The following is a 23,607-nucleotide window of genomic DNA, read 5'->3' as shown; positions in this document are numbered from 1 at the left end:
AGTGAAGTGATAGCTGATGTTTTGCCTGTTCACCATCCCCTCTCCACTCCACTTGGTAAAGCCCCTCTATGCAGTTTTGAAGGGGCTGTCAGTCCCAGGGCCCACTATCCTGGCCACAGAGGTGGGCCCATGAGCCAAGCTTACCACAAGAGTTTATACAGATTTTGGAAACGAAAAGTTCTACTTCCTCCAAGATTGTTAGATTGAGATGTTGCTTGCCCAGAACTGTCTGTGGGTCTGCCTCTCATCTCCCTTCATCTTCCCCCACCCAACCCAGCCATCACAGGGGGCCCAGCAGCAGCAGGAAAAACTGAGTCAACATCCAGAGAGAGGAGAGCTCTTAGATGTTGGTGGGGGAAAGATGTAAGAGCGAGCTGACCATGTTGCTGGAGTCCCTGGGGTTTCTGAGGCCAGATTCACCCTTGGGCTCTGAGTCCTCAAGCCACCCAATTCCCTTTTGACTAAGTTACTTTGACTGCAGTCTCTATTGCTTGCGACCAAAGGGTCCCTGGATGATTCATGCGCTGATTTCATTCTGAGCCAGAATGGAAACCCATGACAACCAACTCCTAATGGGCCTCAAAAGAGACATATGAGACTCATGCTTCTGTGAGTTATTCAGACATCCACTATTTAAGGCAACTCCGATGTGAGTTGTTTTGCAGCATTGTGCAGACCATAAATATGGCTTTGCATACATGGATGTGAGTTAAGTGGGGTTATATCAGTAGCATGTGGCTGCACCTTTTTCCTAGACCGTTACTTCTAAGAGAAGAACAATCCTTTCCCTGCTGTTCTGTTTGTACAGCATCCTGCATGTGGCCACACTGGGCACTCATTTAGAATGAAATACATCCATGCAGAAATCTTTGCTCTGCCTCTGGACCTTGGAACCTTAACCACATCTGTAAAATGAGGATACTAATAGAATTTATCTAACGTACCTGTCTACTGATATTCAGAACTTGTTTGCTTTCAGGTGAGAGAAAGCCAACCTAGACTAACTTACACAAAAAGAGCCATCTGGGGTCCAGGCAGCTGATCTCAGGCCCAGCCATGTCCAGAAACTGAAGCAGTGCCAGCTGGCCTTCCTCCCTGCTTCCCTCCCTCTCTCATCTCAGCCTGAGTGTTGGCCTCGAACTTGGGTTCATTTGTGTGACGGGGAGGACAGGGCCCCCAACAGACAGCAACGGGGTCAAATCCTTACAACTCTCAATCCGGAGAAAAGAGGGCCTCTGTCTTCAGGGTCCACATCCTGTCAAGTCCCTGGAAAGATTCCAGTCACCTTGGCCCAAGGCAAAGGCCATCAGGCAGCCCGCCAGAACCATGAGGAATGGGGAAGGAGTTTCCTTGAGGAACTGGGGAGCAGTACATGATCCCAGGACGTGAAGAATGGATCTTGGGCTGAGGAAAGGGCACGTTTCCACACATCACAAAGGCCAGAGTTGGGACAATGATTCTAAAGTCTGGCAAAGGAATGCTGAATCGGAGCGTGAATTGGTGGCTGGTGGTATAGTGAAAGGAGGGTTTTGGAAAATCATTTTCAAGCAGCCACGAGCTACTGAGCCTGGCTTGATTTCCAAGTGGAAGTCAGCCTAAGGCCTCATTGGTGTTAGTCAAGGAGGGAGACACCAAGCAGTATTCGGTTGGCCTCAGCTTGGAGATCCTGTGCCTCCTGTCCTAGGCTGAGGGGAACTCTGCTGAGTGTGGCCAGCGAGGATGAGGAGGGGGCACAAAAACCAACCAACAAGCACCTGGTTTGCCCCACACTCTGCACATGGAGATCTCATTTAACCCGCACACATACCTGTAATCTACACAGACAAGGAAATGCACACCCAGGAAAGAGACGTTACTTGCCAGAGGTCACTGAGCTCATGAGGGATGAAAGGACTGATCCCCATGCCTCCTGCCCCAGTGAACTGGCTCACGGAGAGAGCACCGTCATAGTCAAGCCAGCCAGCTAATGTAGGCGAGGCACGCATGCTTTCCCCACTTACCTGCTAGTAAATGGAGATTCAGGGAGTTGAAGGGCCTTGCCGGAACTCACACTGCTGGTGAGTGGCAGGGCTAGGTCTTCTGTCTCTAAATCTGCAGCACCAAACAGCCCCACTGGCCACATTGGCTGCATTTTCTCAGCAGTGTCTTTGTGGGAATCTTGCAGACAAACTCCTCCTGCAAGTGTGGGTAGTGGCCTGCAGAGATTACAGGGTATTTCATTCATCATGTCAATGGGTCCTTGTTTCTCTCACTGTGACAACGAAATTTTGAGATTTTCTTCTTTCGTTGACAGAAATGCAGCTCCATGCTGTTTATCATGAACTTTCACAGGGAAATTGTATTCCCCTAATTCTTCCAGGGGTTGACCTAAGTGTGGGCAGGATTCAGAGGGTAGGGAGAGATCTTTAAGGGGTGGAGGTTAGCTGCTGGTCCCACAAAGCCCTCAATCGACTCTCAACAAACTATTGTGTAGGGACTGCCTGCCCTAAGGCATCTTCTTTAATGTGTCCATCATCTCCTCATTTAGCTCATTTTGTTGGTTTCAAAATCTCTCATGGACAGTCCAATTAAAATCTTGGAAGGAACTGGACTCTGTACATTGTCCTCAGTGGAGCAACTGAGAGCTGAACATGGTAAAAATGAAAGCCGAGACGAAACCATGGTCCAGATTAGGATAATTAGAATCTGAGGCTTCTTCCTTGTGCAGAAGGAAAAAATTGTCCTCATGGTCTAGATTAGAGAATGAGAAATGTTTTCTCAAATCAGATATAATCTGGGCAATTGCCTTCTATTGGAGCTTGATGAGAAGCCTGGGAGAGTTTGATCTCCCAATACAGTCTCTGTACCTCCCTTATGATACATTTCACTTTCTGCCAAGTTATTAATATCCTGACTTTAATATTTAATTTTTGCTTCTAGATTGTATGCTCCTATATCTACTTCTGTGGACAATTTGCAGTGGCTTATACATAGAAGGTGAGCAACAAATGATGTAATATAGATACATGGGTAAATAGATGGATGAGTGAATGATGGATGGTCAGGTAGATGGGTGGATCAGTAGATAGATGGATAAATGGATGAATGGTTGGATGAATGGCCACCGATAATCAGGTTGACACAGGGTAAGTAAAATGTGTGGATTGATGAAGTAAGCAGGGGACTGATATTCATTGAATACCTGTGCTTAAATGCTGCATCTGACAATTTATAACATCATTTCAGTGAATCCTCACACCAATGCAGTAACATAGGTTTGTTTTCCCATTTCAAGATGTTGAAACTGGTGCTTAGAGAGGTTAAGGAATTTCCTTAATGGCACCTTCATCTAGATCAGTCTGAATAGGAAAACATACCACACTCTAAAAGTCAACTCAGTGGGGAGGGTATAGCTCAGTGGTAGAGCACATGCTTGGCATGCACGAGGTCCTGGGATCAATCCCCAGTACCTCCCTTAAAAAATTAAAATAAATAAATAAACCTATAAGCCCCCAAAAAGTATTAAAAATGAAAAAGCAAATAAATAGATAAAAAATAAAAATCAACCCAGTTGATACCGAAAGTTGATTTTTATGATGTTGTTTACTCAGAGCATTGACTGGGAAAGCATCTGGATTACAGTGGATTAAAGTGGAGCAGGCTCAGGCATGACTGAGGGTCTGTAGTAGGGGCCGAAGGAAGAGCTGCCTTCCCCTAGGTCTGGGTGACTCAAGTGTCACCTCAGGACACTGTTCCCTTCCTTGGTTTGAGAGGAGTCTGAACAGGTGTGGCCTCAACAGACCTGTCCTAGGATGCAGTGTGTGCTGGGACAGGTGGGGCCCAACCAAGGCCAGCCAGCACTGCCTATCTTGGCCCTTCTGCCCTCTCATGTTCCCCAGCCCTGCCTTCCCCGAGGCCACAGACCATATCCTTCTCAGTGCTCTTCCCATAGTGTAAAAGCTGAGAGCAGGTGTCACCTGAATGGACAGGCCTCTGAGGAGGAGGGAGATGAGACCGTACTGTGGCAGCTGGGGGCTGCCAGGGAGCACTGTCTGCCAGGCCTGGCCTCACTGGTGTCACCATCAGAGGAGACAGGGCCACAAGCCAGCGGGGCAGAGGGGCTTGGGAAACACAGATTGTGCATGCGGTTCTGGAGACTGAATCCGTGGTGTGACTGCCCATGATCGTGGTCTGGCTTCAAAGTCTATCCCCAACCCTGGCTGTGGGCCTGCCCCTCCAGAAGCCCTGTCTAGGTGACTTGTGGAGTGAGGCTCCTGTCTCTTTGAGGCTGGGCTTCTGAGCTTCTGGCAAGGTCTTTGTGCCTCCACCTTCTCCACTAGCAGCCTTTCCCCCCACCACTCCCGTGGTACCAGTACGGCCTGCTATTTTTTTTTCTCTTGATTTTTGGGGTGGGGGAAGTAATTAGGTTTTATTTACTTATTATTTATTTATTTTAATGGAAGTACTAGGGATTGAACCTGGGACCTTGTGCATGCTAAGCACATGCTCTACTACTTACCTGTGTCCTCCCCCTGTAAAGCCTGCTATTTCTGCCTTTAACTTTGCCATACATAGCCCTTTGCAAGCATTGTGTTATCAGCCATTTATTTGCATGGTAGTATAAGTGGAAATCACAATATCTCCCTTCTCCCTGGTTAGTTACTCTTCAAGTCATATTGTGGAGGAAAGTCTCTGTCAGCAAAAGAATAGTAATCCTCATTTTTATTCATAAGACCTTCAACAGTAGACAATTTTTTCACATATGTCATCTTCTGGGCATGAGTTATTATGACTCTGTTTTACTTGCATCTCTGTGGGGGGCTCGTTTGCCTGCCTGGCAGCTCCACAGGCCCAGGCAGAATTGGCATATCTTTGTACAGGAATCAGGGTTCCCTATGGCCTTTGGAGTGGGAGGAACACAACCCCAAGATGAAAGAAAGAGACCACCCCTTTATCCACCAGGGAGTTTACAAAGTAGAGAAGAAACTCCCCAAAGTTTCTTTGGGGTTGCAAAGACTTGAGGCACTTGCTTTGGACCTTGGAATTCTGTGGGGAGAGGTACTTTTGGGTATGACACTATAGTGCTATAGGATTGCACTTTGACCTGGATTGTTACTGGCTCCTTGAGTAAAAGGGCTATAGGAAAAAGAGACAGCCGGGCCTGCTCTTGGGGACACTGTTAGGGAAAGTAACATTGGTAGAGAGAGAACCCCCGGCTTCCAGAAGAGCTGAAGATGGGCCACGTGTGAAAGTGATTAAAGTGGAGTGACGTCACTAGGGGTGGTGAGAGCGGGATGCATCATGACCCCTTCCACTCGCATGGAGGTTCAGGAAGTAGAAGGGAAGTGTCACCACTGATGGCCTCAGCAGGACAGTTTTCATGGCCACCAGAGAGAACACATTAGCCCCTTAGGTCCCTGTTAGGGGAGCAGGGTCTTTGGGGCTGGGATCTGGTGCCGGTTCTGCTGGGAGGGGGCACAGAGCTGAACCCAGCTGTGGCTTCCACTGCTCGTCCAGCCTCCTTGGGCCACTGGCCTCTGTCGGCATGATGCAGGGAGGCAGAGGCTACCTCCCCATGAAGAACAATGCCCGGGTGCTGGTGTGTGCGGGAGAGGGTCGACTCAGCGGCCACATCCTGCACACTCCAAAGGCCTGGCCCTTGAGATGCTCTTGGGAGATCACCTCTGAGCCCTTGTAAGATCCTGCCTGGTAGCGGGGTCTTTGTACACCTGAGAGCTTGAGCCATGCTCTGTAGTTGATGCTAACAATGTGATGCATGGTGATCACCTGGGCCTGGGCAATGCCGTGTCTGTTTGCTCTCTAGAGGGACTAAAGACTGAGTACCAGGGTCATTCTGTGGGTGTTCCCTGCCTATGTGACTGACCCCTCAATGAAAACCCTAGACACCAAGTCTCAGGTGAGCTTCCCTTGTCAGCAATACTTTGTACATGTTGTCACACGTCATTACTGGGAGAATTAAGTCCTGTCCATGTGGTTCTGCTAGGAGCAGATCCCTGGGTGGTTGCGCCTGGTTTCTCCTGGATTCTGTTCTATGTGCTCTTTTCCTTTGCTGATATTAATCTGTATCCTTTACTGTAATAACCCACAACTGTGAGTATAATAGCTTGTCTGATTTCTGTGAGCCCTTCTAGTGAATCTTTGAACCCGAGGGTGGTCTTGGGGACCCCTGACAAAAGGTGCCTGGGCCTGAGCCTCATGCTTGTTTCAGAGATCTTACACAGCAAGTGGTCTTGCCAATTTTCAACACCAAGAAGCTGGTGGAGAAACATTTTTTCTTTAAGTGGTACAACTGGTGAAATGTGGGCAGAGACGACTGAAATCTCAATCCCAGGCAGCTGCTGACTTGCCTGGGAGTTGTGGGTTTTCTTGAATGCCTTAGGTGGTGTGCTGGTCACTTCATTCTCAGTGAGCAGAAGTAAGCACTGGTGAGGGCCTGGCCGTGACACGGGCACTGGGGCAGAGGGAGTTGGGGGATGATGATGGAGAAAGGTGAAGTAAAGAGATTTTATACCTTAACAATTGTGCTGTTTCAAACTTTATCTCTTTTTATTCTCACAAAAACCCTGCGAGATATGGGCTAACATTTTGGTTTTTTATGTTTTATTTTTTAAATTAAAAAAAAATTGAAATATAGTGAGTTTGCAATGTTGTGTTAATTTCTAGTATTTACAGCATTGTGATTCAGTTATACCTATATATGTATATATTCCTTTTCATATTCTTTTTCATTATAGGCTATTACAAGGTATTGAATATAGTTCCCTGTGCTATACAGTAGAACCTTGCAATTTTATATATTGTAGTTAGTATCTACAAATCCTGAACTCCCAATTTTTCCTGTCTGGTAACCACCACTTTATTTTCTATGTCTGTGAGTCTGTTTCTGTTTTGTAAATAAGTTCATTTGTCTCACTTTTTTTAGATCCCACATATAAGTGATATCAAGTGGGACTTCTAGCCAAGATGGCAGAGTAGAGAGAATCACAGCTCGCCCTCTCCCACAAATACACCAAGAATTACAACTACAAACCCACTGAATTGCACAGAACACCTACTGAACTCTGGCAGAGTGTCTCTCTCTTGGAAATACAGGATTCTCACAAAATCTGGTAAGAGAAAAAAAGAAAAAGAAAAAAAGTAATATCAAGTGGTATTTTTCTTCCTATTTCTGGCTTCACTAGTGTGACAATCTCCACGTCTATCCATGTTGCTGCAAATGGCATTATTTTATTCTTTTGTATGGCTGAGTAGTATTCCATTATATTATATACCACATCTTCTTTATCCAATCATCTGTCAATGAACATTTATTTCCATGTCTTGGCTATTGTATATAGTGCTCCTAGGAACACTGGGGTGCATGTATCTTTTCAAATTAGAGTTTCCTCCAGACATATGCCTAGAATTGGGATTGCTGGATCATATGGAAGTCTATTTTTAGTTTTTTAAGGAATCTCCATACTGTTTTCCATAATGGCTGCACCAAACTACATTCCCAACAGTGTAGGAGGGTTCCCTTTTATCCCCACCCTCTCCAGCATTTACTGTTTGTGGACTTTTGAATGATGGCCATTGTGACTGGTGTGAGGTGATACCTCATTGTAGTTTTGATTTGCATTTCTCTAATAGTTAGCAATATTGAGCTTTTTTTTCATGTGCCTATTGGCCATTTGTATGTCTTCACTGGAGAAATGTTTGTTTAGGTCTTCTGCCTAGTTTTTAATTGGGTTGTTTATTTTTTGTTGTTGTTATTGAGTTGTATGAGCTGTTTGTATATTCCAGAAATTAAATCCTTGTCAGTCACATCGTTTGCAAATATTTTCTCCCATTCTTTTTGTTTTGTTTATCATTTCCTTTTGTTTTGTTTATAGTTTCCTTTTGGGCTAACATTTTAAACTCCACTTTCTGGGTGAGAAAAGCAATCCCCAACAAGGCTGGACTTGTTCAAGTAAATGGTAAAAGGGGGAAGATGTGGCCCTTGTTCTTGGGAAAGATCATGAGCTTTGGGAGCAGGTGGGGACCGTACACATTCAGGAACCATGATGAGAACAACTGTAGGTCAGGAGATGAACAAGTGTGTACCAGTCAGGATAAGCAAGGCTAAGCTGCAGTAATAAACAATCCCCACCTCAGTGGCTGAACGTTTCAGAGGTGTATTTCTTGTTCATACAAAGTCTAATGTGGATCTGGACGACTCTCCAGGCAATTGTCTGGGGGACTCTACAGGTGGGCCAGGATCACCTGGGGTTAGACCTTGAAGGCCTTGAAGTGAGTAATGGAGAGGAAAATGTTAGGAGATACTGAACTTGTAAGCAGTGGAGGGGAGCTTCCCCTTGGGGGTTGAGGTCAAGGCCATCTTCTCCCTGGCTATGGCGTGATGGGGTAGAAAAGCAGAGGCTGTCTGCCGGAAGAGCAGCAGTACTCTGTCCAGGCTTTCCCCAGGTACAACCAGGAAGCCTGGCTAAGTTTTCCTCTCCAGCCAGTGCTGTAACATGGGAGGGTCAGCCTAAACCATGGCTAAAGGTGGCCTGTGTGGGCATTTGTAGTTTGGGGGGATTTCTTGGATCTCCCAGGAGAGAGGTGGCTGACCCAGACTGGAATCTGGCCTCGTCCACAGGCTGCTTGCCTGTGTGGCTCTAAGTGGCTTCCGTGTTGTGCAGTGGGTAAGCTGGAGCAGGAGGTGGAATGACAGTGATGTTTGGTTTGCTCCTTCTGTGGTCAGATGGCTTATTTCACCACTAAGGGGGCACTGGGATTGATGGCAAATCTCTCTAGAGTTTCTGCAGCAGGAGTGAAGTTCCTACAGTGCATCAATGATGGAGCAGTGGGTGTGAACCCAACTGGAGTCTGCGTGCAGACCCCACATTCCCAGTGCAGAGAGGATGGGAGGCTGTGGGAGGTCTGAGGGGGGCCCCAGTGCCTTTAGGAAAAGTTGTTGAGAGGAACTGGAACATCCAGGAGAAGGCAGCACCCTAAAACTTCTCCAGGCCAAAACACTTGATTCTGCCTCCAGTACATTGCATTGTTCCGTTACCTTGTTTAGGATGAATAAACTTGCCAGAAAAATAATTTCCCCTCTTTTTATTATTTTGATTTTTAACCAATGAAAAGGAAAATTCCCTGTTAGGGAGAGTGGGATGAGATAGGTGGGCTGGGGAGGGGCAGACCTTCCAAGTTTTTGGAACAGAGATGCTCTCTGTCTCTCTAGCCAGGAAAAATCTCCTTCCTGCCCTCTTGCCTCAAGCTCTGGATGCTCAGAAGAGAATCTGGGGAAGTTCGAACATGGAAGATGGAGACAGATTGAGAGGCTCCTGTGAATGTTGGGGTGTTTGGTTAATAGAATTAGAAGCCAGGCTGGCAGAGCCCTGTCACATAAACATTAAGTCAACACAGGAGACTGAGCATTTGTTAGAAATGTAATAGTGGATGGCTGGAAATTTATTTTTTAAGGCAAAGAGTGTTAGGGCTTCTATTCAGCTTTAGTTCTCTGAAGACAGAGTGGGCAAAGTTGATCCACGATACCCTTGAATAGCCTTTTCTGTGGCCTTTGTCTGATTGGCAGGGCTCCCATTGCCATCAGCCAGGAGCCAAGGCTTTTCCTTCCCCTCCCTCTGCTCTATCAGAACCTGATCTTGGAAGAAGTTCCGTTGTCAGTCATTTACACTTTAGTGTGACTACGTCATCATACTCTCTCTCTTGGAGATGTCTGCCTTCCAAAACTGAGCTTTCCTATGAAAGTGGCTGTTGCTGTAAAAGGTATTTCAGCCCGCAAGGAGCAAGGAAGGAGTTAATTTGGGGTAAAGAGACAATGTTAGCCCCAATTTTTTCTGTTGTAAGTTAACCTAAGTCAGCCCAAAGGCAAAGGGGGAAATTACAGGCTCACACTGGTGGGAAGAAAGCTGAGGAGGCTCCCTGATTTGGAGGAAGAACTACAGGCATCAGCCCTCAGGGAGCACAGCTGGGCTCAAACAGGCAGGTAGGTCTGCCTCTGCTTCCCTTTGCGCAGTGGCCTCCCTGTCCCCTATTGTAGGCAGATCCTCCGCGTGGCAGAGAAGGGGAATAATCGCTGACTGACAGCCCCTGCTGGCAGTATGTGGTAGACATGCACACCCCATCTACCCCACCCTCCTTCTAGTGGGCTGTCCTGTACTGCAGAGGCTAGAGGGCTGAAAACTACATTTCCCAGACTCTTGCATCTACCAATCAGGATGAGATTCTGCACGTTAGATGCATTTGCCCAAGATTTGAAAGGCAGATTGGAGGTGGAGCCCATGCTTCTGCTGTTTTCTGCTGGCAAGTGAGTGTATCTGGTTTGAGGGGAGTGGCTTCTTTTTCATGGCAGCCTTCATGAAAAGGGCTACTTCCTGATCATAGGAGAGGTGGCACTCTACTTAGTGACCTGGCCCTGTGGGTGTGTCTCTCCTGAGAGTCCTGAGAGCTCAACCTAGAGTCTTTTCAGCTTTCCCAGTGATAAATAGGCCATTTAACAGCCAAGGTTAAATTAAAAAATAAAGCCCAACAGAGACCCAAACTAGAGTGCTGAGCAAAAAATTTGACTGCCAAGCAGAAAACCTGATCCAAGACAGGGTCTAGGAAGGCTGTCTAGATGAAGTTTGAGGAGGCGAAATGGAATAGGTCTTTTAAAATCAAAAGACTGCTGTAAAGTACAGCATGGTGACTATAGTTAATGATACTGTATTGCGTATTGAAGAGTTGCTAAGCGAGTAAATCTTAAAAGTTCTCATCACACACACACAAGAATCTTGTAACTTTGTATGTGACAGTTGGTAATGAGACTTATTGTGGTGATCATTTTGCAGTGTATACAAATATTGAATTATTATGTTATACACCTGAAATTAATATAATGTTACATGTCAACTATGCCTCAATTAAAAAAAGAAACAAGACTGCAAATTCCCCCTCTGTCCCATAGCAGAAAAGCAAAATCTCTGATTGGTGTTGGCTGGATTTGTTGGGGTGTAAATATTGGGGAACTATTGGTGGCCTATTGTTTGCATGTGGTGCCCATCTCAGGATTATGGTATCCAGGTGTCTCTCCTAAGCACATAAGACTCTTCCTGGGAAATATGACACCAGTGCCCTGTGACATGCCTGAATTGGATTATGTCACCCTTTCGGTTGTCAGTGTCAGTGGGCCAAGTGGCCAGGTCAAAGTTTATCACCTATAATAAATCTTTTCTGCTTAAACCAGCTGGATGGGATTCTATATTAACTTTGCCCTGACTGGTGTACTAGGCCTAGTTTGTAATCTAAGAGGAGAAAGGACTACTCTGTCACCTCCAGTCTTCATAAGGCCAAGGACTGCTCCCCTGGCCTGGGGCATGTGCCCTCCCTTAGACCAATGACTGTGTCTCCGAGGATGTGGAGCCATGATTGATCCAGCCAAGAGGGGAGGGGTGGCTAGGACCGTCGATGGTCTTACTCCACACCATCCCAACTCCTTGGCCTTGTCCTCTTGTATAGAGGATTGAAAGAAAGATGCACCATCTCCTGGCCTCCCTTATAGGCAGTGGTGACCAATGTGACACTCTCCTGGTCAATAAGATGCCAGCAGAAAGTCCCTGAGGAAGCCTGGGAAAGGCATACAAGGCATACCAGGAAGTCTCTCTCCCTACTTCTTACTGCTGGTAACATGGATGTGAGACTTGGCAGTGTAGCTCCCTCTGGCACCTGAGGTCATAGGCATGAGGACCAAAGCCAGGATGCTAAGGATGGCAGAGAAGGAAGAGAGGAGGAACCAGCCTTACTGAGGGCACCACCGAGTCACGGACCACCCCACCACCTGCACCCAGACTTCTGGTTGTCTTAATCACATAAACCCCTGTTTCTATTTTTTTTTAAGCTACTGTCTCTTGGGCTGTCTGTTAATTGCAGTTGAATGCATTTCTAATGAATACAGTAGGCACCCTGTGATCCACAGGTCCACTGGACCACAGGGAGGTGGTCTGGAGTTTTCCCAAAGGATAGCGGGGCAGGAATACTGTTCTCAGAAGAGCGTCCCAGCAGACAGAAGCCAAAGTTCCACAGCTTATTTTGATAGGCCTTCTCAACAACCCTAAAGTCTCACCTGCAGGCAGCTATGATTCCAACCAGGAATATGATGAACCATCATGGCTTGTGCCTGCTGAGTGAAACTCAGCAGTCCTGTGACCTGGGTGTGAGAACCTGGTCGGGAGCAATTTTAGGTAGAGAAGCCAAGAAGATGGAGTGTGGGTAGAAGAGGTCACTAAACTCTGGTGTTAACTGGCTGCTGAGATTTTAATAAACAAAGAAAGTATCTTATTCTTGGCCAGGTGGAAGGTAGATGTGGAATGGGGGGCCAGAGGAGTAGAGCTAGGGTGAAGTACAGAGCCAGACAGTGCTCAGCATGGGGCTCAGCCCTGAGCCCTGGGTGCATCTGCTTCTGTGGTCACCTACTGCCATGCTGTAGCTCCTAGACCATGAAGGGCTAGATTCATGTATTATTGACTATAACCTCTGTAGGGCCCAGCACACAGCATGCACCCAATAGGTGTTTATATGTGTTTGTTGAATGAATGAACACAGGAGCAGATAAATGGACTGGACAGAGCTGTGACTGGCAGGAAGGCTCTTTGGCTTCTGCTGTGGTTTGGCTAGTGAACTGCTGTGTGACCTTCTCCTTGCTGGTCCTCATTTACCTCCATCTGCAGAGTCTAGCAAATGCTCCTTTTCTTGCTCTCCCTCTGCTAGAACATTCCTTAATGAATGTCTGAGTGAAAGGGAGCAGCTCCATGAAGTTTTGCTTTGTAATCTTGTTTGCAACAATTCCTGGAACATTCCAGAAATATTTGCGTGGTTGTGCATGCACATACATTTTTGGACCAGTGGCTCTCTTATGTGTAATTATGTGTATCCCAAAGAAATCTACCCATATCCCCAATGTCTGTGGTGGCCGTGATGGGAGAGGGTCCCATTTTGCAGAGAGATGCCCACGGAGCATGGATGTCATCCACCCTAGTGTAAAGTCCTGAGGGAGGCCTCAAGGGGTAACCAAATGCCTTTGCCTTGGGGGCAGGGGAGGGATGGATGCCCCATGGTGAACAGCAGCTGGAGGGCTTTCCATAGAGACAAGGGAGAAGAGGTCACATGGAGGCAGAGGGGACCACAGTGGGGCATGGTGGTTGGGGAAGAGCTCCCACTTCAATTTCCACCAACCCCTGGCCACAGGGCCACCATGGTGTTCAAGCTTTCTGATCCCAAAGCTCTCTCTAGAGCAGCACTGTGTAACAGACCTTGCTACAATGACGAAAATGTTCTGTATGTGTGCTGGCCAATATGGTAGCCATTAGCCACATGGGGATACTGAGCATTTGAACTGTGGTCAGTGCAGTAGAAGAGCTGAATTTTGAATTTCACTTAATTTAAATTCATTTAAAATTAAAGAGCTGTGTGTGGCTGGTGGCGCCTGCATCAGACAGCACAACTATAGAGAATGGTACTTCGTTTGTCCTGGAAGAAGCAGGGACAATTGAAAATGATGGCCTGGAGCTCACGGAGGTGCTCACAGGATTGGGGATGTGTTGAGGCTGCAGCTTTCAGCAGGAAGCTGGCCAGTCCTCCGTGGGGCACATTTCCTTCCATCCTGTATCCAGAAGCTCTGCCCAGTCCATGGACAAAGAAGAACTGGAATAAATTGTCCAGGCTGGGTCAGGCATATGGCTGATGTTTGCTGAGGGTGGTTCTTGATAGGAATCCCCATGGCACTGTTACATTTCTCCTCCCAAACCTCAGAGTATCAGAACTGAGAGGCCAGTCCCTCATTCTGCTGACACAGAAAAGGAACCTCATTGAGGGGAGGAGATCTGCAAACAGTCAGCCCGAGAGGTAGAAGTGAGCTCTCATCACTGGGTTCGTTGCTTTATGGTTAAGTCTTTCTTTGGTAATTCTACCATCATCCCTTCTGTGAACATTTCCCTCAAAATGGAGTAGGAAGGGGCCATGAATGTGATTTTCTTTGCCCAGACTCCACTTCTTACCTGCCGAGAAGGCACTCTGCGGGCTCCAGGCCTGCAGAACTGCACACAGCTTCCCTCTCTGTCTTCTCACATACGGCTCCTTCTGCCTGGGACACTTCCGTCCCCCATCAGCCAGCTCACTGTGGCCCCTCTGGGTCAGCCTGGACAGCCTGCCTCCGAGAGTCTTCCCCGACTTCCTGGTGGGCTGGCTGCCTCTCCCTGGGGGCTCCTGGCAACCCAGACTGCCCATGGACGTGGAGCCCTCATCCTGCAGGACTGTGGTGCCCAGTCTGCTGTTGGCCTCCCGCAAGCCTGAAGTTCGTGGGCAGTAGAGGCTGTTCTGTCCTTCTCACGCTTGTCTCTCCAGTCAACAAGGAATGTTCCTGACCCCAAAGTAGGAAAGTTACTTAACCCCTCTGACCAGGACAAAATGCTGGGTTGGGGAAGTAACAAATTCCCAAGGTTGGTAGGAGATTAAGTGAGGTAAATATGCAAATCTCTTGTTCAAGGACCTGGCTAAGTAAATGTAAGTTCTTTTTTTAATTTAATCTTCTTGTTAGAAAAACAAATACACTCACAGAAAAGTAACTGACCATAGAAGGGAGAGGGGTGGCAGTCCATCCAGGATGGCCAGCTGGGATTTAAAATGTAGGAATCACAGGCCTTAGAACTTGAAAGGAAAGTAAGGACCACTTCATGCAGCTAAAACACCCACCTGAGTTGATTACACAGTTGGGGCACGAGACCCAAAGAGAGAGGAAGGCTGATAGGTGACCAGAGCCCACCAAGCTCCCTCACTGCCCCAGCTAGCTGGTAGGTCTTAGCTGGAAGATCTCTTTCCAGAAACACCGTATGCTCATGTTTTGCAAACTGCTGGGTATGATTCCTAGGCAGATCAGGAAATCAGTTTAATAGCTTTGACCAGCATTGAAACAAAACAAAACCAAAAAACAGAATGGAAAATAGTACAACGCGTGTTACTGCTGCCATATGAAGTCTCTGGGACTGGGAGGAGCCAGAGGGATTTTGCAGACTGAGGCAGGCAGGGCCTGTACTTGAGGGACCTATCAAGTCACTCCCATCTCTAGGGCTTCTCTAGGGCAACTGGAAGGAAAAAGATGACCTGGGGAGGGGGCTGTGGAGGAGAGAGGAAGCCTCAGTGTAGTTTGGAGATGGTGATTAAAGAGGTGCCCAAAAGAAGATGTTTGCAAAGGCATTGTGGGCAGAAGCCATCATTTGGCTGCAGCCTTCTTCTCCAGCTGGCCCCGCAGAAGGGGCTCCCTGCAGAAGAAATAGGGGCTACCAGGTCTCTTGTCATGAAATGCCTCTATATCAGTGACACTGTACTTGTGGAGCACTTACAATTTTCAGAGTTCCCAGCCTCCTGAGAGGTGGGGGTGGGGGGGGTGACAATATCATTATCCCATTTTAGAGATGGAGAAACTGAGGATCTGAGGAAGTTGGCTTCCAGAGGCAGATCTAGAATTCAAACCTCCTAGCTTCTAAATGGGTGCTCTTTCCACCCACAGTGTGAGTGCTCCATGTTCAGAGTGTGGGTTCAAGACCCTGGTTGCCCTTTAGAATCACCTGGGCAGCTGCCAAAAAATTCCAGTGCCTCCCTGCACTCCTCCTCAGACCACTGAAATTAGAATCTCCGGGAGTCAGGATGGGGCCAGGGCATCAGTATCTTTCCAAGCTCCCTTCAGAGAATCTGCTGCACAGCCAGGGTTGGGAATCTCAGCCACGGTTGGGACCATCTCCCAACTCTCCCAGCGCTGGGTTCTTCCATGCCCCTGCCTTCTTTCCAGCTCTGGCAGTCTGGCCAAGCTGCCTGTGAGGTCCATTGGTGCTCTCAGCTCAGATGGATGTCACTGTTGTTTTCCAGAGTGACTCCCCTGGGACGCTGCCACCAGGGCCCAATCCTCAGAGCTAATGTCTCCTGGGTCCTCCTGAGAGGAGGTGTGATCAGGGAGATCGGGAGGCAGGTGGCTCTGACAGACAGAAAGCAAACAGCTCAAAGGGGTGGCAGGCTGCATTTTATTCATCTTTAATTTAAACACCCTCCAAGCCCTTTCTTGGAGCATTGCTCAGAAAAATAAATGTATTGTCTAAGAAACCCTGCAGACTTGCCCTGCATGCTCTAACCCCCTCCTGAGAGAACAGGTAGCATAGAAAATGATTTGTAAAGCAAAGGGGAGGAGGGGGCAGGAGAAGAGGCTGACAGAAAGGGGAAGGGGGTCTTGGGCCAGGTTGGTGCAGAAATCTCACTGCTTCTCAATGTGTGATGAGACTGGCTGGGCGCGATGCCTGGAGGTGTCAGAGCTGCTCCAGGAGCGAGAGTCCAGACCCTGAGTCCATGCTGAAGAGCCGGTCCTGGGGGATGGTTTCAGCAGCACCCCTCTCCCCACCTCGCAGAGTGTGGAGCCTTCAACGGCACTGGCCAGCACATTTTCTAACAACCATTCCAACAAAGAAATGAGCCCCAGCCAGCACCTTTTCTGGACTCAGAAATGCCTCAAGCAGTCTGCCTGGATGTGCTTTCCAGACAGTATGCATGTGGAATTGTGCTTTTTGTTTGTGAAGAATGTAAAAAGTTACAGTAAGACGAAGCCGCCTGGCCCCCAGCTCCTGTGGTCTTCGCCTCTATGTGCTGCCGGTGGCCAGGAGGGCTCAGGCACCCCCCACCCAGGGTACAGGAAGAGGGGACCTGCTTGGAGGCTTGTCTGAGGGACAGAGGAGCCTGGGTAAATTTAGCAGCTGTTTTCCAGGGTTTGGCTTGGGTTTGGTCGCTGGCTTCTATGTAAAACACAGATACATGCAAAGTGTCCATGAAATTCCCCCAAGACAGAGAGGAATTTTCCAGGCCCTCGCAGATCTCCAGAGAGTTAAAAATGTGAAATCTTTCTTCTTAAAGTGGCCCAGACTGGGATTTTTTCCCTTGGGGAACAGGCCTAGTCACTCTTCGTAAGGCTGACGTGTGTGTGTGTGTGTGTGTGTGTGTGTGTGTGTGTGTGTGTGTGTGTGTGTGTGTGTGTGTGTGTGTGTGTGTGTGTGTGTGTGTGTGTGTGTGTGTGTGTGTGTGTGTGTGTGTGTGTGATGCTGTGATGTGTGACACTCCTGGCAAATGCCCAGGACTGTCTGGCATTTTCCACAAGCTGAGGGTCTGAGGCTACCTGAGCCTTTTGACTCCTTCATAGGCCCAAAGCAGCTGGCTTCAGTCAGAGAACACAGCAGCCTGACCACCCGGCCTTCTTAGCAAGCAAGGGAGCAAGGATGCTCCTTTTCTGCCTCCTCAGCTCTGAGAAGGCCCGGCCGCTTGCTAAGACCCTGGTTTCTGTGTGGCCATGGATGGGTGGCAAGGGCTTCTTTGAGCCCATGCTGTCTTTATGGGAGCCCCACAGCCTCAACATGAGAGGGATGGGTGTAGGCCTCAGGTTAGGAAGCAACTTCTCAAGCCTGGAGGCATTGTGACTACAGTGAGTGACCAGCTGTGGGTCAGAGTGGAGACCCCCACATGATGGGAGAGGCCACAGCATCGAAGAGAATAGAGCCCTTTCTTAGCCTGAGGTTCAGAAGAGTCTGCACCAAAGAAAGAGGTCCCTATCAATGTCTATAATCCTGAAATGATGGGAGGACCCCATCCCTACTTGTCAAGCAGGTCTGGTTCTCAATGCTCGCCCTTAAGCAGGATGTCAAACAAGCCCATTAGGCATGAGTCTGGGCTCCATCAGTCCCCCTGACCTTGGGAGCCTGGCTCTTCTGGGAAGAAGTCCCTGGCATCTGAGACACTGAGACCCTTGGCCTGAGGTGAAGGATACTGATGTATTGAGATGAGGGGAGGGGGGCGGAGTGGGGGACCAGGGGAACATGGGCAAAAATACATGCATACCACTGAGGCCTGAGCTACCATTGTATACTAGAGGACTGGTGTTTCTCTGGGAGGTTGGTGAACTCGAAGTGTCCCTTTCCTGCCCCTCAAACCATGCTTTCGATTCCCTCAGAAGCTTGCTAAAGCTGTTTCCAGTTGCCTCCTTCCAAAGGCAAAGCATAGGAAAAGAAGTGAAAACAGCTAAGGCTGCAGCATGAGCAACTCAGAATAGACTCTAGGAAGCACTGCTGACAGAGTAGACTGCCAAGGAGGGTTTTGAGATTTTCCTCTCTGTAGGCAGGTCCTGTTCCCTCTTGTGAGGATGGGATTCTGTGGAGTCCTGTGTGCTGGTCGGTGGATCACCTGGATGCCCCTTTGGCCTGTCTGGCTCAAGGAGCCTGGGTGACTGTGTCTTAAGCCTCCTGTGCTGTTCCTGGGGCTCACTTTCTCTGGGCTGGCTGCTTTTTTGCTGCTATTACATCCTCACGGTCTAGATGTCTCTGTCATGGGGATGTCTACTTTCCCCTCCGGATGGCTCAGATCCTCAAGTTATTTCCCGTTGCCTAGGTGACACCTCTAATTGGATGCCTTCTAATCTTCCTTTCTTTTAAAGGAATAAAGATGATACTTTATTTCTAGGTCCTGCTAGAGAACTCTGCCCTAAAAAAAAACTGTGCCTCTCTGAGAGTGCCATCCCTTCAGTGTGACTGCAGCCATCACTCGGATGGGGGAAAGGGTTGGCGGGGTTGGGGCAAGTGGCTCATGGAGCTGGCCTGACTGACCTCACAGTGTATCCTGAAAGTGCGGCTCTCTGGAAGCCCACCCTTCAGGAACTGGCAAGACTGACCTCTCTCCTGGCCAGCTCCTTCTCACTGGTTTCACCCTCAAATTAGAGCCAGTGCTTAAAAAACCAATCCCAATCCAAATTAGAAATTACCCCTCACCTCCAAAGAAGAAATGACCTGAAGTAGCTAGAGAGTCACTCAGATCCTAACTTGTTTTTTCCTTCCTGCCATGAACTGGAAGGGGAAAGGGGAGGCTGACATTCAAGTATGACTCTTAATGCTGTGTGTGTGTGTGTGTGTGTGTGTGTGTGTGTGTATGAGTTCCAGGCACATATGTTTTCTTCACTGCCAGGGAGGGAGATTTCACGGCTTTTGATGCCTCTCAGGCAGAGGGTGTGAGAAGTCCTGGTGCTTTTCTAAGATTTCCTGTCAGAAGCTGTATATATATTGATGGGTCACACGGTGTCTGACTAGACTCTGGTATTTGTCCTTGGGATCCTCATCTTTTTGGATGACTAAAATGGGCCAAAAGAGTATTGTTCCTTTGCAAAGACCCTCATCTCTTCAGTGAAGGCTGGGTATCTGGCCTTCCCCCAGGTCAGTGACCCCTACAAGACAGAGTCTGGGAGAACCTGTCCCTCAGTTGAGGATCATCCAGAGCAAAACTTTATTCCTAAAATTGCTTCCAACCACCAGCTCTCGCCCTCTTGCTTTTCTCCGCCTCCAATACAGACTGTGTGTGTGTAGAAAACACATTCACTTGATTATCAGTGGGGGCCAAACAGGGTTTAGAATGGGATATGTCCCAAACACATCAGAGGCTCTGGAGTCAAATTCTCTGACACTTGCAGGACGGCTGCTTTGGTTCCTGGTGCTGCAGGCCCTGGGGCCCACAGCTCTAGCAGACAGAACCCTGCTGCAGAGGAGGAGGGGCAGCTGGAGGGGGTATTGCACTTGGCACCCTTGCACTCTCTAAAAGGGAAAACAGTTAAGAAAAAAAAAATCCACACCAACAAAGAAAAATCTTGTCAGAGAAGACTCAGATATTCCTGTTAATTAGGAAAAGCTTTCCCTTGGATGATGCTGGTGAAAGGAGGGTTGAGGGGATTCAGAGATGTGCCATGAGCCTCAGGGATCAGCCAGCTGAAGCAGAGCTGTGCTCCTGCAGCCTGAATGCTCCCTAGGGGCCTTCCCTCTTTAGAAGTAGCTGCCCAGTGCTCTGTGCTAAGTGGACTAACTCCAGGCTGAGAAAAGCCTGCTAAGCCCCTTACCACTGCAATTCCCAAATCTCAGGGAAATGCCATAGTCCTCAAGTTGGTGCTGTTTCATCTCATTGCATAATACTACACCATTCTTTGTGTGTAGCGACTCTTCTATATATATACATCGGGAGGCAACATATGGCTCTCCCCACCCCCACCTGTCAAAACTGTGACTATATCACTTCTGACGACCAGAAGGAAGCTGCTAGGCTGGGCCAGGATTCTAAATGCTGCGGAGGTAAGTCAGAGCCATGAAAAGTTGCACCATATGCTTTGGGGTTGCCAGCTGCTTATGTGCATGGAGACTGGGTTTAGTGCCAGTCTGCTAAACCCAGGGGCGGCACACTCCTCGCTGCGGTATGCACCAGGTGAGGGTCTGGGGTGCCACTTTTTCTCTCCCTGGAGGAGGATCTGCTGGGGACCACAGCTCTCCAAGAAGGGACCCACAAGGAAAACAGGCTCCCCCAAAACCTGCCCTTGATAACATCAGGCCTGGCCAAATAGTATTTCTTTAAAAAAAAATTTTTTTTTGGTTTCATTTTATTGGATCAAGATTAAGAAAGCGCCAGCGTCTTAGAGAAGGAAAGCGAACGCCGCCGGGCACGCCAGCCTGGTGAGGGTCCCTGGCGCGGCGAGGCGCGCGGTCTACCTGGAGGCGCTGGTCTCGGCCAGGCGGTTGTTCATGATGCCCAGCGCGCCCACGCCGCCCGAGAAGCCGTTCTGGCGCGTGTTGACGCACACACTGCGCGGGTAGCCGTTGGCTGTCTCGGACAGCTGCTTCTGCAGCAGCGCCAGCGACACTTTGTTGGAGGCTGTGAGGTCGCGCATGGAGATGAGCTCGCCCGATAGGCGGCGGCCCTCGGCATCGCTGTCGCGGGCCGCGGGGTCTGCGCCGAGCGCGGCCAGGCGGCGGCGCAGCCGGGAGCCCGGGGTGATGGCGTTGCGCCGGGCCAGGGGCGCGCCGGGCGCTGGGCAGCAGCGCGCGCAGCAGCGGCAGCTCAGCTTGCGCAGCATCCAGTTGAGCACCTGCTTGATGAGGATGGAGATGACATTGAAGAGCGAGTAAATGCAGCACACGCCGAGCAGGATGAAGAGGAAGTTGCCCAGGCGGTAGAGCCCCTGGTTCCGGTAGGCGGCGTGCTGGCTGCTCACCAGGTCCCCGAAGCCGATGGTGCTGAAGGTGACGAAGCAGAAGTAGAGCGAGTCCATGTAGTCCCACCCCTCCACGCTGGTGTACATGGCCGAGGCGCAGCAAGACAGCAGCACAGCGAACAGGCCTAGGATCAGCAGCACGTGGTACACCGAGGGCTTCCAGCCCGCCAGGCAGTCGGCCTCCGATAGTGCAGAGCCACGACGGAAGGTGGCGGGCAGTAGGCCACTGCGGCGCAGCTGGCGCTCCCGGCAGGCGCGCATGATGAAGGCCAGCAGGGAGATGATGCGCTCCAGGAAGAGGTTGAAGAACAAGATGGTCCCAGCGCAACCGAACAGCCCGTAGGCGATGAGGAAGGCCTTCCCACCCACTGTTGCTGGGGTGGTCATGCCGAAACCTGTGGAGACAGAGCAGGGGTCACGAGGTCCTGGCTGGGCAGGTGGTCTCCAGCCGGCCCCGGGGTTGGGGGGAGCAGGCCTATGCAGGTGCTGATATGGCTTCTATCCTGAGTGGCATCACTCAGGTGGAGGGGAAACAGTACGTAGACATTTGTCTCCCTTGGTGGCACTAGACATGGTTCCTAAATCTGGGCAGCCCCTAAACTGATGGAGGAGCCCTGACTCCTCGTCCTGGGGACCTACCAATCAGTATGAGAGAGGCAGGATAGTCATTGGGAAGGACCCATCAGGACATGCAAAACAGAACAGCTGCCCTGGTGCAAACCACTGAGATACCCACAAACCAAACAAATGTCACCAGCTCTCCCATCCCCGAAATCGTTTTTAGGTACCAATGGCACACCTGGGCCTTGTCAGGACAGAATCCTTTGAAGGCTTCATTTTATCTGGGATTGCTGGGTAGAGGGTGTTCAGTCCAGATAGCTATATTGGATGGTCTCTGAAAAGGGGTTTATGAAACTGACAAAAGAACTGTTTGAGAATGAGTCCTCAACCTTCAGAGAGTGAGCGTGGCTCCGCCATTGGATATCAGCTCCTTCTCACCCAAGGACCACCCTTGATCACACATGTAGCCAAGGGAAAGGTTTTGGCCTAGCTGGGTCCTGCACTGCCATGTGTCTGGGGTCACTTTTGTCCTGGGAGGTCTGCAATGTGCCTGGGCAGCTGCTTAGTGCTTTGAACTCATAATTAAGTCCTAACTTACTCATTTGTTCAAAGCACTGTGTTTAAGGGAGATTCTTTATCAATTGATTTCTGCAGAAAATTTGGCTTCCCACCAGGATGCTTGGCCCATGCCATCCAGGGCAGTGCAGAGAGGCAGCTCTGCTCCTCCATCTTGTGCTCTCAGCCAGCTGTCGGCTGTGATGTCTTTGTGGGACCTATGTTTGCCTGATTCTGGTTATGGGAGAGGATGTGATCCCTTAGCATGAGGATCTACTGCTGCTTTGAGTTGAAAATGCATCACCTGAGTGGCACAATAGCACCTATCAACACCTCTGCAGCAGAAGTTCAGTGGCATCGTGGCTAATACATGCCCAATGTCAGGAGGTCTACCTATGCACTGTTTGTGGAGTCGGGCCAATTCTGGGAAAGGAGTGGCTTACTATTCCCCTAAAAATCCAGAGAAAAGTTTTTTTTTTTTTTTTCCAGGATAATCCCTTAACCTTGTATGCTAATCATTTTTTTAGATTTCCTACAGGAAATGCCCAATTTCCTGGCATGGCCTTCATCTTATGCTTACTGACTCAAGTTAGGAGAAAATCTTAAAATGATACTTCTTTTGAGAAAGATAGATTATGTCCTTAGATTCAGAATTTGGCCATAAGAGTGTGAAAAAAAAAAAAAACCTAACAAATTAGCAGTGTAACCAGGAACCTGATAAGGAGTTTTGCTATACTTTAAAGCCAAAGTCAAGTTCTTGAATTCATACAGAAGTCATCTCTGAATCAATATGACTATATGTGGAGTGGGAGTGTTTGTGTTTGTGTGTGTATGTGTGTGCATGTGTGTATACTTATAAAAAGTCCTAGATTGATAACCTGCAGCCTAACTAATTTATGGTCTATTCATACAAAAAAAATACTATATATCAACGAAAAAGCATAAACCACTGCTACTTGCAACAACATGAATGAATCTCACAAAAGAATGTTAAACAAAAGGAGCTGAACACAAGAGAATTATTCCATTTATATAAAAATTAAAACTAGGCAAAACCGATCTACAATATTTTTTGAGGGGTGGAATCTTGGCTGGTAAAATTATAAGGAAAAGCAAGGAAGTGATTTTGATAAAGTCAGAATTGGGGGTGGCAGGGTGTGGTGACTAGAAGGGAACTTATGGGGTGTCTGGGGTGCTGAAAATGTTCTGTTGATTTGGTAGTTTCATGGGTGTTAGTTGTGTAATAATTTGTCAAACTATGTATAAGTTTTTTGTACTCTCATAATAAGAAAAATGTCAAAATGTCTAGACTGTTAGAGCTGTGAGGGACCTTAATTCTGATCTCCTACTCACTGTACAGGCGAGGGAGTAGGGGCAGAGGGGACATGACGTACAGCTTGTGGGAGACAGATGCCATGCACGTG

General features: G+C 48.6%; 2 protein-coding genes across 3 annotated transcripts in view; one reads left to right on the top strand and one right to left on the bottom strand.

Annotated features, from left to right (window-relative positions):
* Window positions 1-7,547, top strand: part of MSH2 (mutS homolog 2) — a 78,144-nt gene extending 70,597 nt beyond the window's left edge. The window contains exons 19-20 of one of the 2 annotated variants that reach the window (XM_064494517.1): window positions 2,920-2,976; window positions 6,923-7,547. The gene's annotated coding sequence lies outside the window, so the exon portion shown is untranslated. The remainder of the gene's footprint in view (window positions 1-2,919; window positions 2,977-6,922) is intronic. The other variant, XM_064494519.1, reaches the window with a different exon arrangement.
* A 12,528-nt stretch (window positions 7,548-20,075) lies between these two features.
* The window catches only part of KCNK12 (potassium two pore domain channel subfamily K member 12), a 44,615-nt gene continuing 41,083 nt past the window's right edge, over window positions 20,076-23,607 (bottom strand). Inside the window, exon 2 of the mRNA XM_010984028.3 lies at window positions 20,076-21,462. Within this exon, the coding sequence (XP_010982330.3) occupies window positions 20,561-21,462 (902 nt within the window). The 3' untranslated portion in view covers window positions 20,076-20,560. The remainder of the gene's footprint in view (window positions 21,463-23,607) is intronic.

This window comes from Camelus dromedarius, chromosome 15 (assembly GCF_036321535.1).
Source record: "Camelus dromedarius isolate mCamDro1 chromosome 15, mCamDro1.pat, whole genome shotgun sequence".
NCBI lineage: Eukaryota > Metazoa > Chordata > Mammalia > Artiodactyla > Camelidae > Camelus > Camelus dromedarius.
The sequence above is the reverse complement of the archived record's forward strand: the minus strand, read 5'-3'. Positions and strand labels throughout refer to the sequence as shown.